The 21,370-nt window shown below is 37.1% G+C and overlaps 1 protein-coding gene across 1 annotated transcript in view; it reads left to right on the plus strand.

Annotated features, from left to right (window-relative positions):
- Positions 1 to 21,370, plus strand: part of LOC150095998 (lanC-like protein 3) — a 58,913-nt gene that overhangs the window by 11,087 nt on the left and 26,456 nt on the right. Inside the window, exon 2 of the mRNA XM_090409110.1 lies at positions 12,853 to 12,976. Coding sequence (XP_090265236.1) covers positions 12,853 to 12,976 — 124 coding nt within the window. The remainder of the gene's footprint in view (positions 1 to 12,852; positions 12,977 to 21,370) is intronic.

A 21,370-nucleotide genomic window follows, 5' to 3' on the forward strand; every position in this document is an offset into this window, starting at 1 on the left:
GGTTAAATAAGTTAGGTGTGAGATGGATGAATAAAGAGATTAAGCATGCAATACAGAGAAAAAGGGCATTGTGGAGGCAGCATAAGAGAAGTGGAAGTAACCAATTTCATGAGTTCTACAAAGACCAGGCAAGGAGAGTGACTTGGTTGGTGAGAGTAGCTAAAGAGAGGTATGAACAGCAGTTAGCTAATGAAGCTAAAAAGAATCCTAGGGAGTTCTTTCGATATGTAGCCAGCAAAAGAAAGAATGATTATGGAAGGATGACATTGATTGGAGGTAATGGTATAAAGACAGCTGTTGCAGAATGTGTGGTGGAGATACTGAATGAGCAGTTCATAAAGATCTTTCAATCTTGTGAATGTGACTTCATGGAGAGATTAAGAGCAGTTGATGATGGGGAGGAGAGACTGACTGTAAGTGAGCAAGAGGTGTTTGGGGAGTTGAGTAAACTAGATGTAAATAAGGCTGTGGGACTTGATAATATATCACCGCGTATTCTGAAGGAATGTGCCAGAGAGTTGACACCTACCTTGACATATTTTTTTAATACGAGTCTTGCACTTGGTCAAGTCCCTAAAGAGTGGAAGGAGGGCAAGATTGTGCCACTTCCTAAAGGAGGTGATCGAACTCAAGCATCAAACTATAGGCCTATCTGTGTGTCAGGTGTTGTGGTTAAGTTGTTGGAGAAGCTTGTGAGAACTAGGATCCAGAGTTGGGTTGACAACAATGGTATAATCTTTGATGGACAGCATGGATTTGCTAAAGGGAGGTCGTGTTTTAGTAATCTACTTACTTATTACAATAAAGTGACTGCTTCCTTGGACAGAGGAGAAGGATACACAGTAATATACTTGGATTTCGCAAAAGCTTTTGATAGAGTGCCTCATGATAAGTTGACAGTCAAACTAGAGCAGATGGGGTTGGATATTAGATTAGTGCATTGGATTGGAGACTGGCTATCTGATAGGTATCAACAAGTTGTGTATGGGGGTGCAATATCCAGGAAAAGGAAAGTCACTAGTGGAGTGCCTCAGGGATCTGTTTTAGGGCCATTACTATTTAACTTGTATATTAATGATATTGGCGAAGATTTGGATGGAGATATTCAGTTGTTTGCAGATGATGCAAAGTTGGGACGAACCATAAAGAGTAGTGAAGATGTTGTGGCCTTGCAAGAAGACTTGAATAAATTGAGTGATTGGGCAAGCAAATGGGGATGTGAGTTCAATGTTGCAAAATGTAAGGTTTTAAAATTTGGAAAACAAAGATGGGATGCAGAATTTATGCTTGGTGAAAATATATTGTTGGAAGTAGAGGAAATAAGAGATCTGGGAGTGATAGTGGATAAGGATCTAAAATTTAGGGGTCACATCGCCAAAATTGTGAAGACAACACAAAGACTTCTGGGAATGATGAGGAAGACACTGACGTGTAGAAGTAGGGAGATTCTTGTTCCATTGTATAAGGCTTTGATTAGGCCACACATGGACTATTGTGCCCAGATTTGGTCACCTGGTTTTCAGAAGGATGAAGAGATGTTGGAAAGGGTCCAAAGGCGACTGACTAAGGTAGTTTCTGACCTCTGGAATGTCGAGTATGAGGAAAGATTGAAAAGATGTAATTTGCAGAGACTGGTGGAGAGAAGGAAGAGGGGAGATATGATAGAGACCTACAAGTTGGTAAGGGGTTGCTATAGGATCAATGGTGGAGAAGTTCTACAGCGAATAGTGGGAGATCAGGGGAGAACCAGAGGTCATCCCTGGAAACTGTATAAAGAGGGTGTGAGTAGGGGAGTGAGAGGCAGGTTTTTTTCGTGCAGAGTTGTGAATGATTGGAATGCCTTGCCTGAGAGTGTGGTGTCTGCAAGGAGTTTGAATGTGTTTAAGACCCGGTATGATGAGATGTGTGTGAGATAAAAGGACCTCCTAGATGAGTCTTTGACTCCATGAGGTCTTGTTTAATAATAATAATAATAATAATCTTGCAAAATACCTGAAATGTTTTTCAGGAAAGTTTTCATCCTTTATCAATAACACAGCGGACTTTGTTTCATACATTAAGGATATGACAATTAATGAAGATGAAATCATGGCTAGCTTCGACATAATTTCCTTGTTCACTAATATCCCAACAGACGAAGTCATAACATTACTCAAAGACAAGTTATCCAAAAAGATGTTGGCCTTACTTACCCATTGCATCAAGTCTGGTTACTTTAGAATCCAAGATACTATATACAAGCAAAATCATGGTCTGGCAATGAGTAATCCTTTATCCCCTGTTCTTGCAAATATTTACTTGGAGGATTTTGAAGCCAAGGCTATCTCTTCCTTTGCTTTAACACCTAAAGTTTGGAAACGTTATGTGGATGACATTTTCCTCATTTGTAGCCATGGACATGATTCCCTAATGGATTTCCTGGAACATCTCAATAGTCGACATCCAAATATAAAGTTCACAGCAGAGCTTGAAACTGATAGTTCCCTGCCTTTTCTAGATGTAAAACTGACCCGCTCTTCTGGTAAACTTAAAATTTCGATGTATAGAAAGCCTACACATACTAACAGATATCTTCATACTCAGTCCCATCACTTCCCTCCCCAAAAACTTGGAATAATTTCTACCTTGGGACATAGAGCTCGCTCTCTTCTTGATGACCCAAATGAACTTCAAAAAGAAATCAACTATCTCAAAACTACTCTCGTACTTAATGGATATTCTGAAAGAATTATTGAAAAATTCTTTCTTGATCCTCCTAGTCATCACACAAAAGAAATAAATACATTTAAAGGCAATATATCTATTCCTTACATAAGTTCAATTTCACAAAAATTAGCCAAGGTTCTAAGAAAATACAATATCAGAACTTTGTTCACTCCACTTCCAAAAATCTGCCTTAATAAGTCATCCAAAACCTTGTCATCATCATCTTAAATATCCTGGTCTGTACAAAATATAGTGTGATTGTGATATTCCTTATTTTGGCCAGACGGACAAATCTATTGAATTACATATGGAGGAACACATGAGGGACACTGCTTACAAGAGACAGCGAGCCAGTGTCTTATCAAGCCATATCCTTTTCTCGGCTGATCCTAATGATGAAAACCCAAGTCATACAGTCTGCTGGGACAAATCTACTATGATGCCATGATGAATTGGAGAGAGAAATCATAGAATCTAGGGAAATCAACCTCAACCCTGAACATCTAAATAATAACTTGAGCTACAACCTCCCAGATAGTCATTCAGCTGTAATCATGTACTGCCATTCACCTGATGCTGCAAGCATGCACTCTCCCAACAATGCAACAAACGAAAGAACAGCTTTAGATACAACTACAACATTTTCATTCTAATTATGTATAGAGACTCTCTATATTGTTCATAGTTTTTTTAACCTTCAGGTTTAGTGTTTTTTCTTTTCTTTTATAATGTCACCTGATGAAGGTTGTTATAAGCCAAAACTAGTCGCGTTTTACTATTAAACCCCTTTTTTTTTTTTTTACCTAACTCTCGGTTTAAGTCATTCAACTCTATTTTACAATATGTATTTCAACCGAGTCAATGAATCATCATACATATATATATATTCTCACTTTCATTTTTCAGCAATGAGTATGTCAAACACACCATCGGGCAAAAAAATCTTGTCCACCATTTTGCTCAGATGCATCATTGTCATATAGAATGCCTTTTTAAACAATATTGTATAATAAGATTAACAATTAAAAAGTCTGAAATAAGGAAAATACCACCAGTAATGATTAGCAGTATTACAAATATTTAAAAATAAGATTTATCTGAATAATACATGTGATGCTCTTCTATAAGAATGATATTATTATTGTCAATTTATAATTGTCCACAATGATTTCCTTACTTGTTTATCCTAAATTTGCTGCTTTTTTGTTTTATGTGACTCCCACCTGCAAAAGCTTGTAAACATATAGTACATTAGTACCATGGGCTAAGGATATTTTTTTATTATTATTAATTTTATATATTAGAGACTAAATACAGAATACATTATCAAAAATCATGGAGACAACTACCGTGTTAGAGTATGGTAGTTGTCTCCATAATATTTGATAATGTATTCTGATCACCGTGCAAGCATGAAAGAAAGGACTAAACCCAGAACGTTTTTCTAGTGAGTTCAAATCTCTGATAATACACAGCGTGAGAAAGGTGGATGCTCCAAGAGGAGGTGAGAGAATGTGTAGGCAGGAAAGAAATGGGATGATCAGGGATCAAAAGGAAACAGATGGAATTGCAAAGGGTTCTAAAATGAAGAAGCAGAAAGGGAAATGGCCCCAGTCCAGCATGGAGAGATCACATCGAGTGAGTGGTATCAGTGGAACTAGCTGTAGATCCAGAAATGAGTTGTTGTGTTTGTATACCAATGCTAGAGGTATAAGAAACAAGGCGGATGAAATGGTTGCACTAATTGCGTCTGTGCACCCAGAGATTGTCGGAATAAGTGAGACATGGTTAGATGAGGATGACATCCTGACAGGAATAGAGATGGAAAGGTATGATGTGTTTCGTGAGGATAGAAGGGGTAAAAAGGGAGGAGTCTTGATGATAGAGAAAGAGTTATGTCCATACAAGGTAGAGATGCAAGAGGGAAATGGGGCCAGTGGTTTTGAGGCAGTATGGTGTGAGATAGAGGTGAATAGAATCAAATACTTGGTGGGATGTTGTTATAGACCTGGTAATGTGGATGGTGGTGATAGTGAAATGTATAGTCAAATAAGCCAAGCAAATAAGAAAAGGGTGATCGTTATGGGTGATTTTAATTATGGCAATATAGACTGGAATGAAGAGATAGCAACTGGAAGTAAAGAAAATGAGTTTCTTGAGTTTTTGAGGGATAACTACCTCAGACAGTATGTAACAGAGGGCACAAGAGGATTAAGGGTCTTGGATTTGGTCATCTCATCGGAGGATGTAATTATCAATGAGGTATCAAATCATCCACCAATTGGTGAAAGTGACCATGAGGTGATTACTTGGGTGGTTGCCAGCAGTGCAAGGACCCCTGTGAAAAAAGGGTATATGTGGAACTACAAGGGGGGGTGATTATGAAGAGCTCAGGAGACAGCTTGCAGGTGTAGCATGGAATGAGGAGTTAGCTGGAAAAGAGATCAATGCAGCTTGGGGGATTTTCAAGAAATATTTAGTGGATGCAATGTCTAAATGTATACCACGGGTGAGAAGGTTAAATAAGTTAGGTGTGAGATGGATGAATAAAGAGATTAAGCATGCAATACAGAGAAAAAGGGCATTGTGGAGGCAGCATAAGAGAAGTGGAAGTAACCAATTTCATGAGTTCTACAAAGACCAGGCAAGGAGAGTGACTTGGTTGGTGAGAGTAGCTAAAGAGAGGTATGAACAGCAGTTAGCTAATGAAGCTAAAAAGAATCCTAGGGAGTTCTTTCGATATGTAGCCAGCAAAAGAAAGAATGATTATGGAAGGATGACATTGATTGGAGGAAATGGTATAAAGACAGCTGTTGCAGAATGTGTGGTGGAGATACTTAATGAGCAGTTCATAAAGATCTTTCAATCTTGTGAATGTGACTTCATGGAGAGATTAAGAGCAGTTGATGATGGGGAGGAGAGACTGACTATAAGTGAGCAAGAGGTGTTTGGGGAGTTGAGTAAACTAGATGTAAATAAGGCTGTGGGACTTGATAATATATCACCGCGTATTCTGAAGGAATGTGCCAGAGAGTTGACACCTGCCTTGACATATTTTTTTAATACGAGTCTTGCACTTGGTCAAGTCCCTAAAGAGTGGAAGGAGGGCAAGATTGTGCCACTTCCTAAAGGAGGTGATCGAACTCAAGCATCAAACTATAGGCCTATCTGTGTGTCAGGTGTTGTGGTTAAGTTGTTGGAGAAGCTTGTGAGAACTAGGATCCAGAGTTGGGTTGACAACAATGGTATAATCTTTGATGGACAGCATAGATTTGCTAAAGGGAGGTCGTGTTTTAGTAATCTACTTACTTATTACAATAAAGTGACTGCTTCCTTGGACAGAGGAGAAGGATACACAGTAATATACTTGGATTTCGCAAAAGCTTTTGATAGAGTGCCTCATGATAAGTTGACAGTCAAACTAGAGCAGATGGGGTTGGATATTAGATTAGTGCATTGGATTGGAGACTGGCTATCTGATAGGTATCAACAAGTTGTGTATGGGGGTGCAATATCCAGGAAAAGGAAAGTCACTAGTGGAGTGCCTCAGGGATCTGTTTTAGGGCCATTACTATTTAACTTGTATATTAATGATATTGGCGAAGATTTGGATGGAGATATTCAGTTGTTTGCAGATGATGCAAAGTTGGGACGAACCATAAAGAGTAGTGAAGATGTTGTGGCCTTGCAAGAAGACTTGAATAAATTGAGTGATTGGGTAAGCAAATGGGGATGCGAGTTCAATGTTGCAAAATGTAAGGTTGTAAAATTTGGAAAACAAAGATGGGATGCAGAATTTATGCTTGGTGAGAATATATTGTTGGAAGTAGAGGAAATAAGAGATCTGGGAGTGATAGTGGATAAGGATCTAAAATTTAGGGGACACATCGCCAAAATTGTGAAGACAACACAAAGACTTCTGGGAATGATGAGGAAGACACTGACGTGTAGAAGTAGGGAGATTCTTGTTCCATTGTATAAGGCTTTGATTAGGCCACACATGGACTATTGTGCCCAGATTTGGTCCTGGTTTTCAGAAGGATGAAGAGATGTTGGAAAGGGTCCAAAGGCGACTGACTAAGGTAGTTTCTGACCTCTGGAATGTCGAGTATGAGGAAAGATTGAAAAGATGTAATTTGCAGAGTCTAGTGGAGAGAAGGAAGAGGGGAGATATGATAGAGACCTACAAGTTGGTAAGGGGTTGTTATAGGATCAATGGTGGAGAAGTTCTACAGAGAATAGTGGGAGATCAGGGGAGAACCAGAGGTCATACCTGGAAACTGTATAAAGAGGGTGTGAGTAGGGGAGTGAGAGGCAGGTTTTTTTCGTGCAGAGTTGTGAATGATCGGAATGCCTTGCCTGAGAGTGTGGTGTCTGCAAGGAGTTTGAATGTGTTTAAGACCCGGTATGATGAGATGTGTGTGAGATAAAAGGACCTCCTAGATGAGTCTTTGACTCCATGAGGTCTTGTTTTAATAATAATAATAATAATAAGCAGTGGTCTCACATTGGGCAGTGAAATTCATCTCTTTGACCTAAAGACAATCATGTGTCCTTGCTCATAGTGTGATTTGAACCTGCAGCCTGTGTGTAATACTTCTTTATTAATTACTAAAGATAATCATTTTGAAAATTATAAATTTTAAATAGAAGAGCTTTATGAAAAAATTTCAGTAATAACATATTATCTAAAAAGATGAACCTTTTGTCTATTATCATAATTATCTTAGTTAGTTCATAATGAATGGTTTTGATGCATTATTTTGACATTTCTAGTTTTGTGCATTTTATTTATTCAAGTATCTGTTACTGTTTATGTTTAAATAATAAATAAAATCTTAGTCTTAAAGACAGTTTTCACACTGAAAGAAGTCCTGATATAAAAATTTTTGCACCACACTGCAGCATAGAATGTAATGATTTAACAAAAATCAGAATACTCCAAAATATAATGAACAGTTGTGACATTTTTACAAATGTATGTGTCATCATCAAATTCCTGACATATCTTCAGAGGGTCTACAGAATATTATGATAGTACTACCGCGAAAAAAATTACGTTATTACTAACTTCCTTTTGACAATTTTTTTTCAAATTAATCTGTTGTCTATCAAGACTCCAATATTATCTTAAATTTCTGTCTTCTAAAGCAGCGTTTCCCAAACTGTGGGTCGCGGCCCCCTCGGGGGGCGTAGGTTTTGTTGAGGGGGCCGTCAAATAGTGAAAACAAATTTAAAATGTTTTAAGACTAAGTAGATTTTTTTATCTTAAAAGAAACGTATTTATTTTTTATTATTTATTTTCTGTTATTTTTTATATTTTAATGAAAAAATCACACATTGGTGCGGGTTCACAAATTTTGCTTCCTGCGTATTTCTGCACTTAATGAATATTAGTAAATATATGCTGATTCATATAAGTTTCATTTCAACGCAGAAAGCTGAGAATTGCAGTTTCAAATATTTCACCTGATTTTGACTTTTTGTGCAACAGTATTGAAACACATCCATCACATTAAATTGTTATTAAACTTCTTTTATGTTTTTAATTCTTTCTTTATTACTAATCGTTTTACATTTCATGTGCTTGTACTGCAAATGTACAATAACAAGATATCTTTCTAAATAAAAATATGAGACAATGTCCCATGTTAAATGTGTATGTAAGATGCTAAAAATGTAATATTTGCATTTGATTTTTGCAACATTCGCTGTGTATGTTTTGTATTGAATATAAATACAATAAATATTATAATAATACATGTCTATATAAGGATTTTTTTCGAGGGGGGGGCCATGAAATATTTTAATTTTTCCAAAGGGGCCCTGACATCCAGAAGTTTGGGAACCACTGTTCTAAAGCATTTTTATGGAGGTAGCAGGGAAACTCAGGTTTTTCATCCCACATACAGACAAATCGGCCTTCACAACACATGCAATTTACAGATTAAAAATACTAGTGGTGGTGGTAGGCATTAGATGGCATTGATGTAGATTAGTGGTTCCCAAACTTTTTCGGGCCACTGCCCCCTCGACTCCATAAACTCATCGTCAGTGCCCCCCTTCCTTACCTGATCCCACCCTACATTCAGAAAAGCGATTCACACATCCCACAAGAAACGGTAATAATATTTTTAAAACAAATTATTAATTTACAATTTACATTTATTTTAAATCCAAAAAAACATTTAACTTTAATAGCAACTTTACATTAAAATGTAATAAAACACTGTATTATAATGCTATTCAATAGCATCTATTGACTTGAATGTTCAGAAAATCCTTAATGCAATGGATGGGCTTCATGGAGTGATACTGTTTTCCTATGCCTGGTTTAATATCACTTAGCAGGAGTCTTAAATCTCCATGTTGAGTTATCTGGAGTCTATTTCTTTGTTTCGAAAGAAGTTGCATGACCACACTAAACTACGTTCCACCAAATATGATGTTGGAAATGCAATGAGAAACTTCTTAACCACTCCCCACAGTGAAAGATAGCAAGCAGAGATCTCTTTCTGCAACCAAAACTCTTGATAAGATTTCTTAAATTTTGGCTTCAGCGCAAAATCATTTTGTAGCTCAATTAGTTCTTCATCCATGGCTCCCACTGCCTCGGTATCAGAAAATTGATTTATTACTCAATCTGGAACTTCCAATGAAAGTAGATCCTTAAATCACTCAGTCATATCTTCATGCAGCATATTCAGATGGTCACAGTAAACTTGCAGATCATCAGTTTGCACCCTACGATTTCCATCTAACTTGGACAGACTGGGAAATTGGTAGAGTTCATGACGGCCTAGGTTTCTTCAACAGATTTAACTTTGAAATAAATGTCGAGATAGAAGATTTGGCCTTGATTAGATTGATATCATTGCTTTGCAGCTGCAAATTAATTTCATTAAATTTTGCAAATATATCTGAGGTTTTTTGCAACCAGACGTTGTTGATGAATGACACAGTGAATGGTAAATATATTTGGTACTGCTTTTTTCAAGTAGGCAACAAACCCACTGTAGCTACCTGTCATTGATGGTGCTCCATCACTCGCACAAGAAAGTATGTTAATAAGTGGGATTTCCTTATCTTTGAAGAACTGCTCAACAACATGAAATATTAACTCCCCTTTAGTGTATGTATCTAGTAGTTTTGCAAATAACAACTCTTGAACCAAACTTTCTTCCTTTACAAAGCACACATAAGCTAAAAGCAAAGATTCATTGCCTGTTAAAGTTGACTCATCCAGTTGTAATGCAAATTCTATTTTCCTTAATATGCAGCATAATGTTTCTTCAACATTAGCAGCCATTTCATCTACTTGCCTTTGCATAGAATTGTTGCTGAGAGGAATCGTCTTAATTATGTCATATGATGACTAATGTAAAACAGTACTCAGAACCTCACTAACAGCTGGCAGAATGAATTCCTCACCAATCCTGTGTGGTTTTCCAGACTTTGGAATCAACAATGAAATATATGATGCACAAAAACCATCAGTGTTTTGTTGTGGAGCATTGCAAAACATGCTTGAAACTGTTGGCCGCTTTTGAAATTTGTCTCGGAGAGATTGAAAGAAAGTTAAATTCTTATTTACCTTGTCAGGATGTACCTTTTTCAAATGTTCGATTATTCTGGAAGGCTTCATGGCCTCATTAGAGAAGACCCTTTCACATAACAGGCACGTTGGCAGCTGCTGGTTTGTTGGTGCTGGTATTCATCCATATTTTAGGTATTCAATGCTATACTGCCTACATTTCTTCTTTGACATATCTGCATCTGCCATTTCTATTCTGGAACATGCAGAAATAAGCTTACATACATATTTGAAAACAGTTTTTTTGTAAATAATAATCTTTATTTTATTATCCTTACAATATAACATAACCTATAATTTGCCAAGCTGTGACACAACACTTACATAGCTAAAAGCTTCACATTTTTGTTGAGTAAACAAGAATATGGGGAAATACATTATAACACACTCAATACTATTAATGTAAAAAAGGACCACTTTAGAATTTACCAACAAAAAACTCAAAAAATGTCTTGGAAACGGCAATAATAATAATCAAACAGCAGCAATTAATTATTGCACATTTCATCATTTTGCAGCACACCTTCAGCACCCCCTTGGTGGATTAAGTGGACACAGGAAGTTGTACAGCAGGTATCCTCCCTCGATGCGTCTTTGGACTTCTTGGAGGTGTCACAAAATAATGTTTTACTTGTATCAGTCCATCTAGATATTGGTTCCTCTGGGTATTTTTCCTTCTGCCCTGAAAAAAAAAAAAAAAAAAAAAAAAAAAACTTGTTTTGCTAATCTTTCCACTTCCATTCTGTTTGTTGACCATACACCTGAACTTAGCTCTGCGGACATATTTCGGAATGCTAACAACATTAAGTTTTTTCCCTAATTTTTAAAATGATACTGCCATTGAAGCCATCTGTTCACTTCTCTAATCTTTCTCAAAACTCTCATATCCGTAGTCTCCAGTCTATGATCAAGTGTTTTATTTCTCACCTAGCTCTCAGATCCATAAGTTAAAAATGGTTCTAACACTGTCTTGTATACAGCTAGTTTAGTATGACTAATTTCTCTCTTATTCCATATAAATTTATTTAGTTGACTTCTTACCATACCAGTTTGTTAATTCTATATTTAGTTTTCCATTTTCACTAAAAGCAAATTTATGCATTTGAACATTTATTGACACTGTTCTTGGAATCAAGATATTCATTATAGGAGGTCTATAACGAATATCTTTGTCATCTGCTCATGTAAAATTATTATAAATATGATCAGATGACAGAAACCAGACTTGAACAAATCCATGCTGGCCTCCATAAAACATCTCTCATCCAGCCATTCTTGTATATGAGACCTGTCAGTTTTTCCAAAATCTTAACTACTACCAAGGAAATGCAAACTCTTATATAGTTAATTCTTCCATTTTAGCATTACCTTTATGCTGTTTCACTCTGTTATTTTCATTCCACTCCCTATGGACTTCACCAGTTATCAGGTCAGGGGCTCTATCATTTCCTTAGTACATTCTCTTAAAATGCGTGGCAAAATCTCACTTTGTTTCGCTGGCTTGTTCACATGTATAATACTTAATTTTCAAAACACATCTGTCATTCACTTGCGATACCTCTAGGAATAAAACTCTTCTGCCAGAGGGAATGCTCCTCAGTCTTCTCTGCATAAATCACCTGATTGCCTTCTCTATCCATAATGAAATTATGAAAGAACTCTCTGGTATTTTCCTTGACTTTATCTAGTGTCCTATTTTATTCTAATTTCTCCTTCCTTCCTATTTTCTAACGACTTTTGTACTCTCCATGTCACATCTCTCTACCTTTCTGCTTTTACCTCTGCCATTTTTTTTTTTTCATCCTACCCATGAAATGTAAATCCATAATATATTAATACCTTGGGTGGGCTAAGGATTTTATTATTATTTTTTTAAAATATTTTTCTGTTAATTTATTTTTTTATATACTCTGTAAATTATGTTCTAGAGACTATTGTAGGTTTCCAAGTATATAGAAAAAGCTCTCACTGAATTAGTTCTCAGACTCCCTTCAGCCTGCTTGATATAATATTTGAAGACCACATACTTGTACTCTCCAGCAGGAACAAAACTCATTCACAGTGGCATTCTCTGATGCTGTGATCATATCCAAAAACTTATGTTTGTTTCTGCACTGCATGTTGTCTGAGGTTATTGTCCTTCCTCAGGTATTCCACGAGTCCTTATTATGATACACCAGTTCCTCTTTCCAGTCTGTGCTGTCATAGTTGAAAACTTTGCACTAACCTAATTTAACCCAATTTGTCTAAATTTCTCATGCTCAACATCCTTTACATTTCCTGGTCCATAGCAACCACCCCATCAAATATTTTATATGATACATCTCCATTTCATTCCATATATTCTAGACAGCCACTGGTGTTTTCATTCTATCTTTCAACTCTGATTTGCCACAGCATGTCTGCTGTTACAAATAGCACTCAAACCCCCTTGGTGAAACTTTGTTGTATCATGTAGATGATATGTACTCTAAAGAAAGTTTATGTAACCCCATAAATGTATTGTACAGAATTTTTTTTAGTACTTATTAATCAGACTTATTTCTAAATAGATAGTACCACAACAAAAGGTCCATCAAATGTGTGATGTGATGATTCAATCTGGGAAGCAATATGCCAAAAACAGGTCACCATCTTGTCCACTGATGTATTCTTATTATAATACAGAGTATTTGGGTAAGTTCAAAATTACTTTTAATTTTGTATTATCTTAGCAATCAATTTTTGTATTTTCCTTTTCATTGCTCTTTCTCTCCACAGTACTGATATTATAATGGTTCTGCAGTTTTTGGTGGAACTGTTTTTTTAAAAAAATTGTATTATAACAGAACCTATTCAGGTTTGTTATAATGTACTGAACCATGAAATCTCATGCATGGGATTTCATGGTTCAGTTTTTCCCTGAGAACAGGTTTCAGTCGGCAGCCTTACTGCTGAGAAAGATAAATATCATTTGTTTATTCAAGTACTTTGCATAGTTCATGCCAGCACAGGTATGAACCACAGGTAACTTAACCACACTGCACATGCAGTGTGGTTATTATTATTATTTGACACCTCCAGGGTGTCCAAAGACTCATCGAGGGAGGGCATGGCATCTGCTCTACAGCTCTGTCTCCACCGCCAACCACCACCATTAGTTTTTCCACAGACAATCACAAACATCCATGCCCACGGCGGGATTCGAACCAACAGCCTTTTGGCTGGAGAGCGAATACGCTAACCACTCGGCCAATCTATGCAATCTATGAAAACAGAATTATGTGAGTCTCATGGGCTGTTCAGTGTTTATATTGATTAAAAGTAGAACTAATGCAATACATATAATCCTAAATCACCAAGTTGGATTTAGCTGTAAAGGAACTGTTACTGAATCTTGCACATTTATTGTAGAGTTTTGAGGCACTTTATGGGTGAGAAGCCATTGACTTCATTTCACCCCGTTTAACTTATTTACACTATTATGATGTGAATAACAGGGTTGCTAATGGATCACTACTAGATAACTGGGAGAGGTCCTTCATCTATGTAATGAGTGCTGAGAATTGATTGGTGCTTCTGATCTAATGTCCACTTCTCACTTTCATATGGAGTGCTTTGTTAGTAAGTATAGTTCATCAGGATACTGGATGATTGAAGATGAGCTGGCAATTTGAAACTTAGCCAACCAAAGTATATTCTGTATTGGCTTAAATCAAAAAATGATGGTCCAAAATAACATGCTGGCTGAGACATCACCTAGTTAAATGATGTTCCCAACTGTTTTCATCAGAGAACAAGGGCAAACAGCAGGAAGTCAGCTGCTGGAACGAACTACCACAAAATCCCCAGAATTGTAGATAGGCACCATCATTGTAAGAAGTACTAATGAAAAAGAATTTTCAGAACTAAAGAAATATGTCTTCATAATTAATTCTACTCAAGAGAATTAATTATGAAGTAGTGATTAGCAGAAAGAAAGGAGTAGCTACAACATAATTCAAACCTCTTGATTTTCTAACAGTTTCAAGTAGAGTGATGTGGGCAGATTTCAAGATGGAGAATTGGATGATGAAAGTTATTAATACTATCCAAGACCTTCAGGAAGTCAAGAGACTCATTACAGGAGGTTCCACTCTCACATGTACATCATACCTCGATTTAAATGCATTCACTGTCACTTCACTCACCACACTCTCAGGCAATGGATTCCAATCACCCACCGCTCTCCATGCAAAAAATCTACTCCTCATTCCATTGTTCATACCCACCTTATACAGCTTTCAGGGATAGCCTCTTGTTCTCCCCCATCTCCAGATATTCTATGAAAAATCTCATCCATGTTAATCTGGTAATTATCTCTTACCAACTTATGTCTCCCCTTTTCCTTCTATTGACTAGGCTCTATAATTTGCATTCTCTAAATCTGTCTTCATATTCCACATTTCAGAGACCAGAAATCAACTTTAGTCAATCGCCTCTGAACCATCTCCAACATCTCATCATCATTTTGAAAATCACGTGACCAAATCTGTGCACAGTAATCTATATGCAGGCTGATCAAAGCCTTTTACAATGGAATCAAAACATCCTTACTTCTACACATCAGTGTTCTCTGCATCATTCCCATAATCCATTGTGTAGTCCTCACAATTTTAGCAAAATGTCCATGAAATTTCAAGTCCCTATCCACCATCACCACTAGATCTTTCATTTCCTCCACCTCCTCTAAAATATCCACCAATCCTATACTCAGCATCCCATCTTTGCTTCACAAATTTTAAAACCTTGCACTTTGCAGCATTAAACTGACATCTCCACACACATTCACTCGTTCAGACAATATTTAGGTCCTTTCAAAGCTACAAAATCTACTCTACTTCTCATAACTATTTCTAACTTTGTATCATCTGCAAACAACTGTATATCACCATTTAAGCCTTTCCAATGTCATTTACATACAAATTAAACAATGATGACCCCAAAACAGACCCTTGGGGCACACCACTAGTGACTTTCCTCTTTTTTAGATGTCACTTCCACACATTACCTGCTGATACCTGTCAGCAGGTTATGTGTGGAAGTGACATCCAAAGCACAAATCTATTATCCAACCCCAATTTGTTCCAGTTTAACTATTAGTTTGTCATGTGGCAATCTATTGAAAGCCTTTGAAAAATCTAAATATACTATTGTATATTTATCCCCCCTTGTCTATGTATTCGTCACCTTGTTATAACAACACCAGCTTCTCCAATACCTTGGCCACAACTCCAGAGATGATTGACCTATAATTCGAAGCCTTAGTCTTATCACCCCTTCCTCTTTATGAAGCAGAACAATTTTGCCATCTTTCTACTCCTTTGGAACCTGAGCTAATCTAAGGCTCATGTTAAAAATGTACGTTAAGCTGTTGTTAACTCTCTGGAACATTCCCTCAAGACACACACACACACAGTGATATATACCATCAAGTGTCATGACCTTGTTGACATTATTACCCAATTCCTCATATACCTCCTGCTCAGTGGTTCCTCTCCCATTCCAACTATTCTCAAGTTCTGCATTATGTTACAATCACAAGGATAGAATACTTTAATGAACTGCTCATTAAACACCTCTACTATATCCTCCTCAATGTTTATCATTCTCCCATTATCACTGACTAATATCATCCTCCCATAATCATTCTTCCTTCTACTGGCCATGTATTGGAAAAAACTCCCTAGAATTTCTTTTGGCCTCATTTGCTAACTGCTGCTCATACTGCACTTTTGCTATTCTTACCAAGTAAATCACCTTCCTTGCTCTTTGTACTTCTCATGTAACTGATTATCTTCATCCATCTTGTGCCACCTCCACAATGCTTTTTTCTTCCAGGTTGCATACTTCAGTCATCCATTTTACACATACCTTATTTAATCTCTTAATAACTTTTAACTTAATCTCCTAATGACTTTTGGAATAATACACTGTCATTGCTTTTGTCAGATAGTTCCTTAGTAGAGACCAAGCAACAGTGATTTCCTTCCCATCTAATTCCTCATTCCATGATATCACTGCAAGCTGCCTCCTGAGTTTATCATAATCATTCACCTTCTGATCTGATCCTGTGGCTTCCTCTCTTGAGAGGGTTGCAGCTGATTACCAGGGAGATAGTGACGCAAGGTGGTTTCCCGTTGCCTTCCTTGCTGTATTTATGACTGTAGCCTGTGTATTCACGGGTACAGTTTGCCTGCTTGCAGGATGAAAAACCCCAGATAAACTGGCGGAAAAAACCCTACTGTCCAAGCCCAAGACCGGCTAACTTGGCTATGGCTGAGGAAGATCCTTAAGCTCCTCACGTCGTCGATGGGAATCGAACCTAGGACACTCCTTCCTCAGGAATATGGTTGCAAAGCGCAAAGTCACTAGGATAACTGTGTGGACCATCCACCTTATAGCTCCATATATAACCCTTTTCACAAAAGTCCTGATTTGCTGGCTACCACCCAACTGATCACTTCATGGTTACTTTCACCAAATGGAGGAAGATGTGACACTTCATTTACAGCATCCTCTGATGAGATAATCAAATTCGAGGCCCTTGATCCATGTGTGGCCTCTGTTACATACTGCTTAAGATAGTTGTCCCTTAAAAACTCAAGAAATTCCTTCTCTTTGGTTTCTGAGGTTTCTCTTCATTCCAGTCTATATTACCATAATTGAAATTGACCATAATGGTCATCCCTTTTCTTATTAGCCAGATCAATAGCAGCACCCTACTAAATATTTCATCCTGTCATCCTCCACTTCACACCATACTGCTTCAAAATCACTGTCAGTACTTGCTCCTTACATCTCTGCCCTAGATTGTCACAATTCTCCTCTAACATCATCAATGGCACTCCTCCTCTCTTTTTGCCTTGTCTGTCTTTAATGTGATCAAGTTATTTGTACCTGTGATCTCACAAAAGGTTCTGCTAAGGAATTTTTCAAGTCATTAGAAAAGGTGGGTAACCAAAAGAAAGAAACAAAAACAAAAGCTGGTTCTTGTTGGAGATTTAAATAGCAGATTAAAAAATGAATCACAGCCATATAGAAAAATTTTGAGAAAACAGTAAAGCTGATGTGCTTGCTATATTTTTGTTAGGACTGAGCTAATCATCACTAATACATATTTCAGCATAATTTTACAAATTCACATGGAGAGAAGGCATAAGAAATAAGAAAAGTCTTATTGACTGTGCTATTGTGGATAGTGATATCTTCACACTGATTCAGGACACAAGTATAAAGGGGCTTTGAAATAGGAAATGATTGCTGTTTAGTTTCGAGCAGGATAGAAATGAATGTCATATTGGAAAGAAAAAATATGTAAAAAAAAGTTTAAAAAAATATGTAAGAAAATTTTTTAAATAATTAAAGTCGAGCAGCTTTCAAAGGTTAACTGTAGACTCAGGTATATAGATGTTATTGAGAAAAAAATGGAAAAATTTGAATTTTCCTATCCACCATTCCTGTCTTTTACCAGTTTCTTCAGTACCTTAATCATCACTCCTGAAATACTGATTGACCTATAATTTACTTCTGTCTTGGGGCTTCAGTGCAGTGGAATTATTTTGCCCTCTTTCTACTCCATTGGCACCTTCCCAGTACTGAGGCTTGAATTAAACAGATTGGTTAGAGGAGCTAATAATTTTCCCTTGCACAATAATGCCAGTATGCCAGCTAATCCTATGGCAGTAATATGGAATATTATTATTACGTGACACTTCAGGGAGTCTAAGGACTCATTGAGGGAGGGCATCTGCTCTACAACTCTCCGTCCACCACTCAATCCACCCACTACACCAATGCATTCTACCATCCATCACCACCACTATTATTTTCACTGACAATCACAAATATTCATGCCCATGGTGGGATTCGACGCATCCTTTTGGCTGGAGAGCAGATACACTAACCACTTGGCCAACCAGGCCAGCAATATGATATCTTATAAGGGACATTGTTTTGTGAAGGGTAGGTCTTGCCTTAGTAATTTGCTACTTTTTATATAAAGTTACAATGGAGTTGGATAAGGGAAATGGCTACTCAGTGATACTGTTGGATTTTGCAAAGGTATTTGACTGAAATCCACATAGAACTCTGTTGCATAAATTTGGAACCAATGGGAATGAATATTGATCTGATGATTTTGATTAGAAGGTGGCTGATAGACAGATATCAAAGAGTGGTTTATGTAGGAACTGAGTCCAGGACAAAGCAGGTCACTAGTGATGTACCACAGGGCTCAGTATTTGGCCCTCTGTTGTTTAATTTGTACATCAGTGATATAGAAAATGATTTGATGGGAAATATTCTGTTTGTTGATGATGCAAAACTAGGAATAGTGATAATAAATGAAGGTGATATAGAGAGTATGGGCAAAGGTAAATGGCTTCCAGTTTAATGTGATCAGGTGTAAGGTGATGCACTTTAGGGGGCATATTGCAAAAGTAGCCGAAACAGCAAATCAGATTTTGTGGTTGTTGAAGAAGATACTAACAAGCAGGGTTAAGAATCTCTTGTCCCCCTTTATATGGATTTCATACGGTACATCTGGAATACTGCATGCAGATCTGGTTACATGGATTCCATTGGGATAAAGTGATAGCGAGGATCTAGAGACAAGTGACAAAGATTGTGACAAGTCTTTGGAATGCCCTCTATGAGAATAGCCCGAAAGTCTGTGGACTTCAAAAATAGCCTAATAGACAAAAAAAGACGAGACATGATACAAGCATATAAGTTATTAAAGGAGTTTTATAGGATTGACACTGACTTATTTCGGTTCATTGCACGAAAGAAAAGAACTAGTCACCCATGGAAATGTGTAAGAGCGTAGTTTTATGGGTATTAGGACTAGATTTTTTACTTCAGGAAGGGGGGGGGGGAGTGAATGGGTGGAATGTGTTGCCAGAGGTGGTTGTGATTGCTTCATCAGTGAATAAGCTTAAGAAGTATGATGCATGTTGTGTGAATAATGGGTCTCCTGCAATGAGCTTTTGATTCCATGAAGGATACCTGTATAATAATAATAATCTGATATTGGTAACTGTAGAGTAATTCTCATACCCAAAAAAAAGTATTGTACTATAGGAAAAGTGCATGATGATGCCATCAAAACATTGAAAAATTATAACTTACTCACTTATTAACTTTCTGAACTACTCATTATGCTGCAGTCCACTTATTCCACTGGCATTCGTTGTCTGGACTCAAATTCTTCACTAAATCTTTGCTAATAAAGAATACATTAAGCTGGCTTAGGTTTTTATAAGAAAGGTAGAGGTATCTTTTATCTTGAACTTTACAATATAAACTGAAAAACCCTTCATTACAATCAGATAATGGAATTACAAGCTTGTTGAGAGCAAATTGACTTAATTTTACTAACCTTTGTTTCTCACTTTTCCAGAAGTCAGTAGTTGAACTTTCAGTATTTGTTGAAATATCTTGAAGCATAAATGAAAAACTCTTTTTAATATTCTTTATATCACATGGAAATGTCTTCAGTAATATCTTGTAAAAGTCAAAATCCTTGAACATTTGAGATTTCAGAGAGGGATCATGCACTCTACGGAGATAGATAAAATATATGTTTACCATATATAGATTTCTTGAAACATTGTCAAATGCTATTCCAAATTTCTTTCTTAATTTTTCATTTCTGCTTCTTATGATTATCAGACCTCCATGGAGTCAAACAACTCATCATTGGAGGTCTATTATTGCACGTGCGCACACACACACACCATGACTTAAATGCATTCACTTTCTTCACACTCGCCACACTTTCAATCAATGCATTCCAACCACTTGCCATGCAAAAAACTCGCTCCTCACCCCGCTTGCTTAATCCTCCTATACAACTTCCAGGAATGATCTCTCGTTCTTCCACCCTTTCTCCACCCATTCTATGAAAAATCTCATCCACATTAATCTGGTAGTAACTCATTACGAACTTATATGTCTGTCATGTTCTCCCCCCCCCCCTTCCTGTCCTATCTGTTAGACTGCAGATTGCACATTCCCTCAATGTGTCTTCATGCTCAACATTTCAGAAACCACCTTAGTCAATTGTCTCTGAACTCTTTCCAGTATCTCTTCATCCTTATGAAAACCAAGTGGCCAAATCTGTACAGTAATCCATATGCAGTCTGATCAAAGCTTTATATAATAGAATCATAGCATCGTTACTCCTACATGTCAGTGTTTTCTGCATCATCGCCATAATTCACCGTGTTGTCCTCACAATTTTAGCAAAATATTTTCAAAATTTCAGGTCCTTACCCACTAACACCCCCAGATCCCTTATCTCCTTCACTTCCTGTAAGATATTCCCACCTTTCTTATATTTTATCTCATCTCTGTTTCTCAGATTTTAAGACCTTACACTTTTGCTACACTGAACTGTAGCTTCACTCATTTGCCCATTCATAGTCTATTCAAGTCCACTTGCAAGACTACAACATCCATTCTGCTCCTCATAGTTCTTCCCAACTTCACATCATCCACAAACCACTGTATGTCACCATTCACGGCCTTCCCAATATAACATATACAAATTAAACAGCAATGGGGCTCTGAAATGTATCCCTAGGGCACAGTACTAGTGACTTTCCTTTTCAGATACATAATTTGCTAATACCTTTCTGACAGCCAGTCTCCAATACGGTGCATTAATCGGCCTATTCAACCTCATCTGTTCCAATTTAATTGCCAGCTTGTCACGTGGCAGTCTATCAAGGACTTTAAAAAAATCTAAATATACAATTGTGTATGCATCCCCCTTCCAATGCATCTGTCATCTTATAATAAATAAGTATATTGCAATCTTCCTTTAGCCAACTCATGCTGTCAATTAAAGAGAATGTTGCTGTTGTCAGCCCAGTTCTGAATCCTGGTCACTAGTTTCTCTAACACCTTGAATACAACTTCAGACAGATTAGCCTTAATCTTATCACTCCCCTTTATGAGGCAGAATAATTTTGTCCTCTTTTCACTCCTTTGGGACATTGGCAAATCTATGACTCATGTTAAAGAGGTGAGTTAGAGATATTGACT

This window comes from Typopeltis vanoorti, chromosome 19 (genome assembly GCF_054136105.1).
Source record: "Typopeltis vanoorti isolate ZY-2024b chromosome 19, IOZ_Tvanoo_1.0, whole genome shotgun sequence".
NCBI classification, from domain to species: Eukaryota; Metazoa; Arthropoda; class Arachnida; order Uropygi; family Thelyphonidae; genus Typopeltis; species Typopeltis vanoorti.